At 39.1% G+C, this 12,033-nt stretch overlaps 1 protein-coding gene across 2 annotated transcripts in view; it reads left to right on the forward strand.

Annotated features, from left to right (window-relative positions):
• CRCP (CGRP receptor component) overlaps window positions 1–12,033 on the forward strand; it is a 42,470-nt gene that overhangs the window by 1,915 nt on the left and 28,522 nt on the right. Inside the window, exons 1-3 of one of the 2 annotated variants that reach the window (XM_061401822.1) lie at window positions 6,806–7,033; window positions 7,463–7,499; window positions 11,336–11,434. In XM_061401822.1, coding sequence (XP_061257806.1) covers window positions 7,008–7,033; window positions 7,463–7,499; window positions 11,336–11,434 — 162 coding nt within the window. In that variant the 5' untranslated portion in view covers window positions 6,806–7,007. Of the gene's footprint in view, window positions 1–6,805; window positions 7,034–7,462; window positions 7,500–11,335; window positions 11,435–12,033 lie in introns of those variants that run through there. The other variant, XM_061401823.1, reaches the window with a different exon arrangement.

Genomic DNA, 12,033 nt, shown 5'->3' on the forward strand with positions numbered 1-12,033 from the left:
CCCTCGCTGTGACTCAGTTGGGAAGCCAAGGCAGGCATGGACAGGTGAAAAGGGCTAGATGGTGACCTGGAGTAATTTATGAGTGAGCGACACAGACTTCATTTCACACATACACTTTTTTAAAAATACTAAAAGTATGGCCAGACCAGGGGGCAGGGGCAGTAATTCTCATACACTACTGATGATAATATAACTTGATTCAGTTCTTTTGAAGACTCATCTATATCAAGAGCCATAAAAATGGCCGTGGAGTGGTGGGACCAGATGAAGAGGCTCTTCAGTTCTTGTTTGCTTTCTGCCATAAAGGTGGTGTCTGCATATCTGAGTTTATTGATGTTTCTCCTAGCAATCTTGATTCCAGCTTGTGCTTCATCCAGTCTGGCATTTCTCAGGATGTACTCTGCATATAAGTTAAATAAGCAGGGTGACAATATACAACCTTGATGTGCTCCTTTCCCAAGTTTGAACCAGTCTGTTGTTCCATGTCCAGTTCTAATGGTTGCTTCTTGACCTGCATACAGGTTTCTCAGGAGGCAGGTAAGGTGGTCTGGTATTCCCACCTCTTAAAGAATTTTCCACAGTTTATGATCCACACAAAGGCTTTAGCATAGTCAGTGAAGCAGAAGTAGATTTTTTTTTTAAATTCTCTTGCTTTTTCTATGATCCAGCGGATGTTGGCAATTTGATCTTTTCTAAATCCAGCTTGAACATCTGGGAGTTTTGGGTTCATGTCCTGTTGAAGGAGAATTTTGAGCATTACTTTGCTAGCATGTAAAATGAGTATAATTGTGCAGTAGTTTGAACATTCTTTGGCATTGCCCTTCTTTGGGATTGGAATGAAAACTGACCTTTTCCAGTCCTGTGGCCACTGAGTTTTCCAACTTAACACTTGGTATGCATATGAATAAAGGTAAAAATTGCTGAGTAGAAAAAAATTCCTTGTCCGTCCCCACATCCTGTCTACCTGTGGCTCCTTTTCTGCTTCCTTTCACCAGAAAACTTCTTAGAAGTGTCGTTTACTCTTTATTTCTTTCCGTCATTCTTTGAGTTTCCATCCTCACTGGTCTGCAGAAATGGGTCTTATGTAGATTTACCTATCTTGTCAAGCCCAGAAGTTGATTTTCTGACCTCAGCTTTCTCTCCATCCCTTGGCAGTAATTGATACAGAAACTCTTGGCTTTGTGACATGCTCTTCTGGATTTCTTCCTGCCTCAAGGACTACTTCTCTGTCTGCTTTCCTGGAACCCCCTTCCTTGCTTGGCTTCTAAATGTTGAAGCATTTTAGGGCTCAGTCCTGGGACCCTTACTTGCCATACTCTCTCCCCTGGTCATTTTACCCATCTATATGAAAATGATTCCCTAGAATGTATTTCTAGCCCTTCTCTCTTAGCCGTATACTTGCCTTGACCAGAAATTGACCCCTGTTTCCTCACCGCTAAATCTAGTCCATCAGCCACTCCGGTCATCTCCAACTTTAGAATGAATTTTGATCGCAGTAACTTTTCACTGTCCCCGCTGCTAATTTTGTTGTCAGTCTTCTCTGGTTCGGATTAAACAATAGCCTTTGGTTTTCACACTTGCCCTGCCCCCTCCATTATGTTTCCACACAGCAGCCAAAGTGAATTAAAATATTAGATCAAATCACTCTCTGTGTAAAAATCCTTCCTTGCTTTTCTGTTGTGCTTAGAGGATATCTGCATTTCTTAGTAGGACCACAAGACCCTGTTTAACCTCACGCACTCACCAGCGTGGTCTCTTGTCATATACCCTCCCCTGCACACACACACTTTCCACTGGTAGGCAAGTAGGTAGGGTAACCCTCCAAGCCCTTTGCTACTTCCAGGGCTTTGCACTGCTGTTCCTTCTTCCTGGTATACTTTTCCTCCTGTTCTGCCCTTTTCTTACCTCTTTGACATCTCAGGTTGAGTATCCTTTTTCAGTGTTTTTCCTCTTTGGTAAATCTGAAGTCAGTCCTGCTTTTTGTCTCTCATAGAACCTTGGTTTATTTTCCCCTTAAATAATTACAAATTACAATAATAGATGTATGTTTGTCTGGTGCTTTGTCTTCCTCGTGAGAGTGTAGGTACCGTGAAGGCAGGACCAGTGTGTGTTCACCTAGTGCTTAGCACTGCACCTGGCATACAGTAGGCCTTGACAAATATAGTCAGCCTTCTGTATTTACTAGTTTTGTATCTGTGGGTTTCACATCCACAGATACAGAGGGCTAACTGTATTTGTTGAGTGAAGTAATATAAATAGTACTTCAGTAGTTTAAGAAGTTAAATTAATATAAATTAATGAGCTAGTTTCTTGATTGCTTAGCATATCAATTTTCTGATTTTCCAAAGTGAAATGATTTCAGTCAAGAAGTTTTTCTCCGGTAGTAACCTGCCCACTTCTTCCAAGAAGTCATTGATCAATCAAGAATTCTGTGGCTAGCGGTTTTGGGAAAATGAGGTTTTCTGAGGTAGGCGTGTGGTTTGGGGATGGCAGGGCCCCTGGAATGGGATGGTCTGGACGCCTAACTTCATATCTTGGCTGGTCTCCAGCATGAGGTGTGATCTCGGACAGTGTGGTCCTCAGGATCTTCAGGAGACCCCTGGGTTTCTGAGAGGGCAAATGTGTTGTACCTCTGCCAGGCAGCCCTAGGACCTGCAGTGACGAGGCACGGATGGAAGAGTCCCGTGAGTTTTTACTTTTTTTCCTAACTACCTAGTGTATGTGAATGATACGTATAATATACACTAGAAGTTTTTTAAGGTTAAGGAATATTTATGCTTTATTTGGTTGAAAGGGAGAGTTGAAAAATGAAAACGTTTTCACCATCACGTCAGATGAAAGGATACCAAATATTCATAGCAAGATTAAGTATTTGTATGCATGAGGTATTTGTTGTTTGACTGACTTTGTCTAATGCTTCTGGGTTATTTATATGCCTGGAAGACTTTGTGTTCATCCTGTTATTCTTGAAGTTAAGATACAGAGTTAGGAAAAATGGACTTTCTTCTGTATCATCTTTTTGAAAGAGTGTCAGAATTTCCTTCATCTTTCAACTGGAAATACTGATGTTTAGAGACATTAGCTAAGAGGTCCTACAGCAGGTCAGTAACAGGGCTGGAAAGAGGATACTTTGTTTGCTGGCTCCCAAGTGCATGCTACACTTTAACTTGTTCATTGACTTTGAAGGTTGCTCAGTTTTCTTGGAGCAGAGTTTAGCTTTTCCGAACAGGACTTCAATCAGTAACATAGATTTGAGCAATTCCGTTCGTCATTGTGTTCATAAGAGTTGACTGCGTGATAGTAACTAGGCACTGTTTGCTTGGACTTCTATGTGCGTGTGTGCCTCGAAGGAATGTCTGTCAGTAGATCGTTTTGTCCTGTTTATTCAGAATTTGGTTTTCCAGTAGTTGTTTGTGTCCATTAAATTGATTCAGCAAGTTAAGCAGATTTTACAGGTTAAATTTCAAATAGCAAGTCAGCTAAGGAGCTTAAATGACTGCCCTCTTGTAAGTATAGATTCACACAGTCTTTAAAATTCACTTGGAATATTTACTTTAAATATAAGTAATATCAGTACTATTCTAAGTCCTACAAGAGAGTATGAAGGAAAAAAAAATTGGAAGAGAGGGTCCTTAATTACAAGTTATACTGATGTCTTTTTTAAAAAACCTGGAATTGTTTAATTTTACATCTCCATTTTTCTCAAGTTTTTACCTTGAGAAATGTTAAACCCATGTAGCAGTTGCAAAAAGAGCATCACAAGTACCTGTATGTCCTTTACCTAGAGTCACCATGTAGGCATGCATGCATTTTCTCTACACACACACACACACACACACACTTCTCACTCTCACACTCTCTACTGAACTATTTGAGAATTATAGCTGTGTCATGTTATCAGTCTTAAAAAGGCATTTTCCTATGTATCTGTAATACCATCATCATACTTGGGGAATTTAGTGCTTATATAGTGATAGTGAAGTCGCTCAGTTGTGTCCGACTCTTTGTGACCCCATGGACAGTAGCCAACCAGGCTCCTCCGTCCATGGGATTTCCCAGGCAAGAATACTGGAGTGGGTTGCCCTTTCCTCCTCCAGGGGATCTTCCCAACCCAGGGATCGAACCTGGGTCTCCAGCATTGTAGGCAGACGCTTTACCGTCTGGGCCACCAGGGATCCCTAGTGCTTATATAACCACTATTATTAAAATGCAATCTATATTAAAATTTCATCAGTTGTCTTAATAATGTTTTAGCTAGATTTAGGAAACACTGTATTAGGATCCAGTCAAGAATCACACATTGCCTTTGTTGCCAGGGTTCTTTAACCTTCTTCACTCTAAGACAGTTTCCTAGCCTCTTTTTGTGACATTGGTATCAGGACAAATGATAGTGATATTTGAAGAATCTGGGCCAATGGATTTGAAGAAGGTTCCTCAGGTTGCATTTGTCTGATTATATCCTCTTAACTAGGTTTAAATGAGCCATTTTTGGACTGGATTGCTATAAGGCATGTTTCCTTCTCAGTGCATCACATCATCATTATTGGTGCTGTTGAGTTAGATAACTCGATTAAGATGTTTCTCAAATCTCACCATATCCTGTTCTCAGCAGCCTGCCAGTTGGTGGTGGTTACAGTAACTTCTTCAGGATAAAAGCTGCATTAAAAAAAAATTTCCGCAATACACACTACTCATTTAGGACTTAGTAAAAACACACTGTATTCATTGATTTTTTTGTTGTTGTGTTTCCACACCAATCAGCATGTGAAACTTCCCTGACCAGGGATCAGACTTGTGCCTCCTGCAGTGAAATTGCAGAATTTTAACCATGGACCACCAGGGAAGCCCTATATTTTATTGAATGAAGGAATGCCTAGAATTTTTTGCATTTACTCCATTAGTATTTAGCTGGTTAAAAAAAAATATATATTAATATCTTCCTAATGAAATATCAGTGGATAAATTAGCTGTGCCCACCAGAGTGCAAGATGCAGTAAGATCCATTGTTCTCCTGGCCCCAAAACACAGGTTCATGACAATATACTTGGAAGGGAGCGCCTATCCTTTGTATATTGACTCTAGAAAAGGCAGGAGACGTTCCCAGGATTCTCTCAGTTAACAGCATGGTTGGGCAGTGGGGCAGTACTTGAACAGCCAGGACAGATTTCCCAGGGCCTAGAATAGTCTGCATGACTGAGGAGGGGCTGGGACTTGGAGATGAACTTGTCACGGTGGTACCTGGGATGCATCCACTGGCCTTGAGAAAGAACAGCATTTGTAATTCCTCACCACCCTGTTCCAGGAAGGGCTGTTTTGGTACCCCTGAATGTTATGGCACACAGGGAATTGTAATTCAATTTCAAGCAGAGATCATAAGAGGGCTCTTGGGCTGACTTCCTGATTAAGTAGTCAAGGATGACATGTGGCTTGATTTGTCATTTCCAGTTTTAAATGAACCTTGTCATGGCCCCTAATTATGCATTATCCTTCCTGTGTCAGGTTCCTTTTAAATATATTCTCTGTGACCTAAATGCCCTTGTCATTTGCGCAAAGCCTCACTTGATGAAATCCTGGCTCTCTGTTGAATGACTGGTAACCTTTGGTAAGCCTTGTGCTTTTTTGATTACGGTGCTGACAGCACTGTGTGATGACCTAAGGTCTCGGCTGAATGCTGTGTCAACTTCTTGCTTGTTTTGCTTTATTTATTGACTGGGGAAACCGCCCATGTTTTTGAAACTTTGTGTCCTCGTTTTCACCTTACAGCCCCTCTCCTAGCTTAAGAACAGACAGTAATTTTTGTTGCACATTATGTCAAATACAAACTCCTTGGTGAGTTGATTCTGTATTACTGATCTCCATCCAGTTTTATTTTTTACAATCCCATAGTTATTGTCCACTTCAGTTTTTTCTTTTTTACTGTGTGCCCTTGAGCACAGTTTTTAATCTTTGCACCTGTTTCATCATCTATGAGGAAGAATCATAATAGCTCGTACATCACAGGCTTTTTAGTGAGAATTAAAGTGAAATGATGTCTTACAGCTTTCCTTTAGGGCGATCCTAGTAAACCACCGGCTGTTACACTTTTAAAATTTGTGTTTTCCTTTCATCCTCAGAACAGCTTTTTGAAGTAGGAAGAGGTGGTGGTGGTAGCACAGGCAGAAGTGGTAATAGATGGTGTTTATTGAGTCCTTACTGTGTTCCAGGTACTTCACATGTTTCAGCTCAATCCTATAAAAATCTTAGGAGGTTGGTACTATAATTGCCATGTTATAGATGAGGAAATGTAAGCACAGAAGGGTTCGATAACTTGCCCAAATTCACATATCTAATGGAGGATGGAGCTGGATTTAGAATCCAGGCTACACTTCTGAGTACTAGTTTATCTTCACTTTTTGTTTTATATGGGGATGCTTAGGGGGTGGTAATTAACTCATTAAGACTCAGGTAAGTGGCAGAGCTGGAACATGAACCCAGATTTGTCTGATTTCAAAACTGTTTTTTGGAAATTGAAGTAGAGTTGATTTACAGTGTTTCAGGTATACAGCAAAGTGATTCAGCGATACATACATATATATTCTTTTTCAGATTCTTTTCCATTATAGATTATTATAAGATATTGATATAGTTCCCTGTGCTATACAGTAGGTCAAAACTGAATTCTTAATTGTTACTAATAAATTTGCATTCTTACTATAGACCATTAAGAACAGTATGTACTTTTTGATGCAATACTGTAGAATGGATCAGTGGTCATTTAATGCAAGTTACACTGCTGCGTTCATTCATACGTGAAAGTGACATTTTGCCTTGACTGTTGCACAGGGGTCAGGGTTTTGACCACTGCTCTACACGTGAACTCTGCCTGTTGAGTTGACAGTGAAGATAAACACCTTGGGAGTTTTGTGCCAATCTGGCAGGATTCCTGACATTGCTGGGATTTCCAGGAGTGATGTTAGTGTTAAGGGTCTCATTTCTGGTGATCCAGCAGGAAAACTTAGCTGCCCAAAATGTCGACAGCTGGTGGAAGGCAGAGGTGCTGGAGAGGGGGCATAGCTGTGGGATGAGGCGGCACTCTGTTTCTCCAGCTAATTCTAGCACCCTCTGTTTATTGCCATCCCCCTACTCCTGTGGTTTGGCCCACGGGTTCTTCCTACTAGTAACTTCCTCTTGATGTCTGACTTCTCTTTAACTTCTGCCTACTTGGACCATGGATAAGTAGAGTATCTTAGTAACCTACCTGATAATGGGTTTGTGATATACCTCAGTTTTAAAGAGGAGAATTTGCTCTGAATTTGCATCGCCAGCTAAACCAGTGAGATTTAGGACATTTCTCAATTTGGGGGTTGTAGTCCCCAAGTTTCTGAACTGGACTACTGAATCTTAACAGAGGGATTATTTTATATATTTTGTTCCCACAGAGGGATAGGAACCCAGACTAATGACAGTTCGCTTTGTTTTGCAGGAAGGATGCCAATGCTGCACTGCTCAGTAACTATGAGGTAAATTGCTTTGCACTGTTGTGTTTTCCTCTCTGATTGTTTGCCCTCTGCTTCTGAAGGCTGCTGAATTAGTTTTGGTTAGAAATGACTGAATTCATTTGGATTTCCCATGTAAAATAAGAGAGATGGCACCATCTGGTGGACTTTGGAATGCTCTTAGCTTGGTAAATCACACACAGTAATTCAGGAAAGCTGAGAAGGCTCTAGCTCATGTAGGCAACCATCTCCAAATGCTAGAGATTTTAGATCTTCATTTGGGATGCCTTCATAGGATGGAAGTATCTATTTTGGAACTGTTTCTGTTTGTAAAAATTTTCTATTAAAAAATGTGTGCCTTTTCCAAATTAACACTCTTTAGCTGTAAAATGCTTTTGTAAGTTATTATTTTGATCCTTATAATGGTCTCATAGGTATTAACACCTTCATTTTGGAAGTGAGAGTTTAGTTGACTCACCAGACTGAAGCAACTTAGCAGCAGCAACAGATTTGGAATTTGGGGGCTTGAGGGTTGGGTTGCTGGGGAAAGAAAGGAAGGAAGGAAAAAGGTTGGTGAGAGGGGAGATAGACCATTATTTCTGCTTACTTTCTATTATACCTGGGTGTTGTTTGGTAATAGCAAAACCATCTGATAGGTTAATTCTGGGTATAGCAAGAACAATTCATATATTCGTCAATTTTTCTTAGGTCAGGGTCTAAACTCAGGAAGACTTAGAGGAGATTTAAGTCTTCATTGTGTGATATATGTAGAAGGTAGTAGAATTAACACAGTGGGCCGTATTCTTTCCTTCCTAAAGGTTCATCTTAAATGGGTTCTAGTCATAACAGGAAGGAGATGGTCAAGCCATTGGCTTTTAGAAATCTCCTTGTCTGTTAGGCCTCTGGACAAGGTGTTTAGCGTTTTATCCATTTGTGAACATTGCATTAATGGGGTCTCAAGCCACTATATCTGAAAGGACCGACAGGCAGGGGACGGTTGCATTGTATCTAGTCGTTACTATGTCGTGATACTGTGCTTCTCACAATTTTCTGATATAATCTCCAAAATAGGAGAGAGATTTCCTCCTGACCCTTCTTAGCACTAATACACATGTTTCTTCCTTGTGGGAAAAGTTTACTTCTAAAGTTCTATAGCATTTCTGTCCCTCCCCCCGCCTTTTTTTGGTAAACCACTTTTATCACTTGCCTCATAATTTTTCTTTTCCAGAAATAAAATAGATTTTCATATTGGAGAAGAAGCAACATCTTTTTTTTTTTTTTAATTTGTTGGAAAAATTTTTTTAATTCAGGTATAATCAAATATGTTATATTAGTTTCAGGCATATGACATAATGATTTGATATTTGTGTATACTGCAAGATGATTTCCACAATAAGTAATTAATTAACATCATAGTCACATAATTTTTTTTTCTTGTGATGAGAACTTTTTAAGATTTACTGTCTTAGCAACTTTCAGATATGCAGTACAGTATTAACTAGAGTTGCCATGCTGTACGTTATATCCCCATGGTTTTCTTTTATAATTGGAAGTTTGTGACGTCTGAACACTTTCATCTGTTCTGTCACCCTCCCTGCTGTCTCTCGCATGCATCTATTCTTTATGTCTATGAGCTTGGATTTTGGTTTTGTGTTGTTTTTAAGATTCCACATGTAAGTAAGATCATAGAGTATTTATCTTTCTCTGCTTTATTTTACTGAGCATAATGCCCTCAAATTCCATTCATGTTGCAGTTGGCAAGATTCCATTTTTTATGACTGAATAGTATTCCTCTGTGTGCATGTATGTGTGTATATGTGTGTGTATAAATGTATATATATGTATATATATATACATACACATGTGCACACACGCATATGCCACATTTTCTTTATCCATTCATCTGTAAATGGGCACTTTAGGTTATTTCCTTACCTTGGGTATTATAAATAATGCTTCATATATCCTTTCAAATTAGTGTTTTTGTTTTCTTTGGATAATTATCCAGAAGTGGAATTACTGACTCATACGGTAGTTCTGTTTTTAATTGTTTGATAATCCTTCCCTGTTTTCCGTAGCGGATGCACCAGTTAACATTCCCAGCCATCGTATGCAATGGCTTCCTTTTCTTTATATCCTCACCAGTACTTATTTCTTGACTTTTTGATAATAGCCGTTGTAACAGGTGTGAGGTGATAATCTCATTGTGGTTTTGATTTGCATTTCCCTCATGATTAGTGATGTTGAACATCTTTTTGTGGACCTGTTGGCCATCTATATGTATTCTTTGAGAAAATGCCCATTTTAAAATTGGATTATTTGGTTTTTTGCTTTTGAGTTGTAGGAATTTACATATTTTGGATATTAACCGATTATCAGCTAATAATTTGCAGACATTTCCTCCTGTTCAGTAGGCTGCACTCTGTTGATGATCTCTGCTGCGCAGCAGCTTTTTAGTTTGATGTCGTCCCACTCGTTGATTGTTGCCTTTGTTGCCTTAGCTTTTGGTGTTGAATCCGAAAATTCATTGCCAAGACCAGTGTCAAGGCGCTTGCTGCCTGTGTTTTCGTCTGGGAGTTTTATGGTTTCAGATCTTCCATCAAGTCTTTAATCCATTTTGAGTTAATTTTTGTGTATGGTTTATGTAGTGATCTAGTTCCATTCTTTTCCATATGGCTGTCCAGTTTTCCCAACACCGTTTATTGAGACTATCCTTTCCCCATTGTATATTCTTGGCTCTTTTTTCATCAGTTGTTAGCTGTGTATGTGTGGGTTTATATCTGGACTCTATTCTGTCCCATTAATCTCTGCATCTCTTTTAGGCCAGTACTGTGCTGTTTTGATTACTATAGCTTTGTAATATAGTTTGAAATTGGGGAGTGTGATGCCTGTAGCTTTGTTGTTCTTTTTCAAGATGGCTCTATTCTGGGTCTTTAGTGGTCCATACAAATTTTAGGGTTGTTCTTTTTCTGTGAAATGTGCAATTGGAATTCTGATAGGAATTATACTGAATCTGGTTTGCTTTGGGTAGTACAAACACTTTAACAATATTCTTCCAATCCACGAGCATTTATTTGTGTCTTGACTTTTTCTTTTATCAGTGTCTTATAGTTTCCACTGGACAGGTCTTTTGCCTCATTGGTTAAATTTTTTCCAAGGTGTTTTGTCTTTTTTGTTACAATTATAGTGATTGGAATTGTTTTTTTTTTTTTTTTAATTAGTGTATAGAAACACAGCAGATTTCTGTATGTTGGTCTTGTATCTTGCAACTTTACTGAGTTCATTTCTTAGTTCTAACAGTTTTTTGGTGGAGTCTTTAGGAGTTTCTGTAAATAATACCATGTAATGTGCAAATAGTGACAGTTTTAATTCTTCTTTACATCCCTTTGGATGCCTTTTATTTCTTGTCTTGACTGATTGCCCTGTCTAGGTCTTCCAGTACTAAGTTGAATAAAAGAGGCAAGAGTGGGCATCCTTGTCTTAATCCTGATCTTAAGAGGAGAAGCTTTTTGCTTTGCACTGTTGTGTGCAGTGTTGGCTCTGGGCTTATCATGTATGGCCTTTACTGTGTTGAGGTACGTTCCCACTATACCCACTTTGTTTAGAGTTTTATGGTTTATATTGATAGGAAACACTTGAAATAGCTTATGTAAACAAATGAATTTATACTGTTTGACTTAGATAAAATAACATCTTTAAAAAGTCAGATGCTTTTTGGATTCATTTGCTCTAATGCAAGAGTTTGGAGGAGGGTTTATGAGAAGAAAGAGATGTTCTATTTATCCTTCAAGATCATTGACCTTGTAATAGATACATTTCTCAAACTTATCTATGAAAATTTTTTGTATATCTCTTCCTAGGTGTTCCAGTTACTAACTGATTTGAAAGAGCAGCGTAAAGAAAGTGGAAAGAATAAACACAGTTCTGGGCAACAGAACTTGAATACTATCACATACGAAGTAAGTCTAGGTTTCCAGAGGGTCTATCCAAACTACTGTTAAAGGGGGTTGGTTTATCTTGCTGCTGACTGGCCACCGAATCATGACTATGCATTATCTGATTTGAGAAGTTTTACTGTAACTCCGTTTTTATTCTGTTTATAGAAGTGGAAAGAGTTTGGGCAATTGCAAGTGTTGGCCAACTGCAAAGTTTACAGGAGGGAATAATAAAAAACCTGCCCTCACTTCTAATACCAATTGCAAGTCAGAGCGCCCCAAGAGAACCCTCAAGTTCAATAATTCACTGAAAGTACTCATAGATCTTGCTAAAAGCTATTATATTCACAGTTACAGGTTATCACAAGGAAAAGATAAAGATTAAAATTGGCCTAGGGACGAAGCAGTTGGGGCAGGTGCCAGGAGAAATATCATAGGCAGAGCTTCCTTTGTTCTCTAATGTGGAGTTAGAACATGCTTCTCTCGAAGTCAGTGTGTGTTAATACACTCAGAACATTTTCAACCAAGGAAGCTCCACCAAGTTTTGGTGTCCAGTTTTTACTGGGACTCCGTTACCTAGGCATGATTGATTGATTGATTGCCTGTGTAGTTCATGTCAGCCT

Source organism: Bos javanicus, chromosome 25, assembly GCF_032452875.1.
Source record: "Bos javanicus breed banteng chromosome 25, ARS-OSU_banteng_1.0, whole genome shotgun sequence".
In the NCBI taxonomy this organism is placed as follows: Eukaryota; Metazoa; Chordata; class Mammalia; order Artiodactyla; family Bovidae; genus Bos; species Bos javanicus.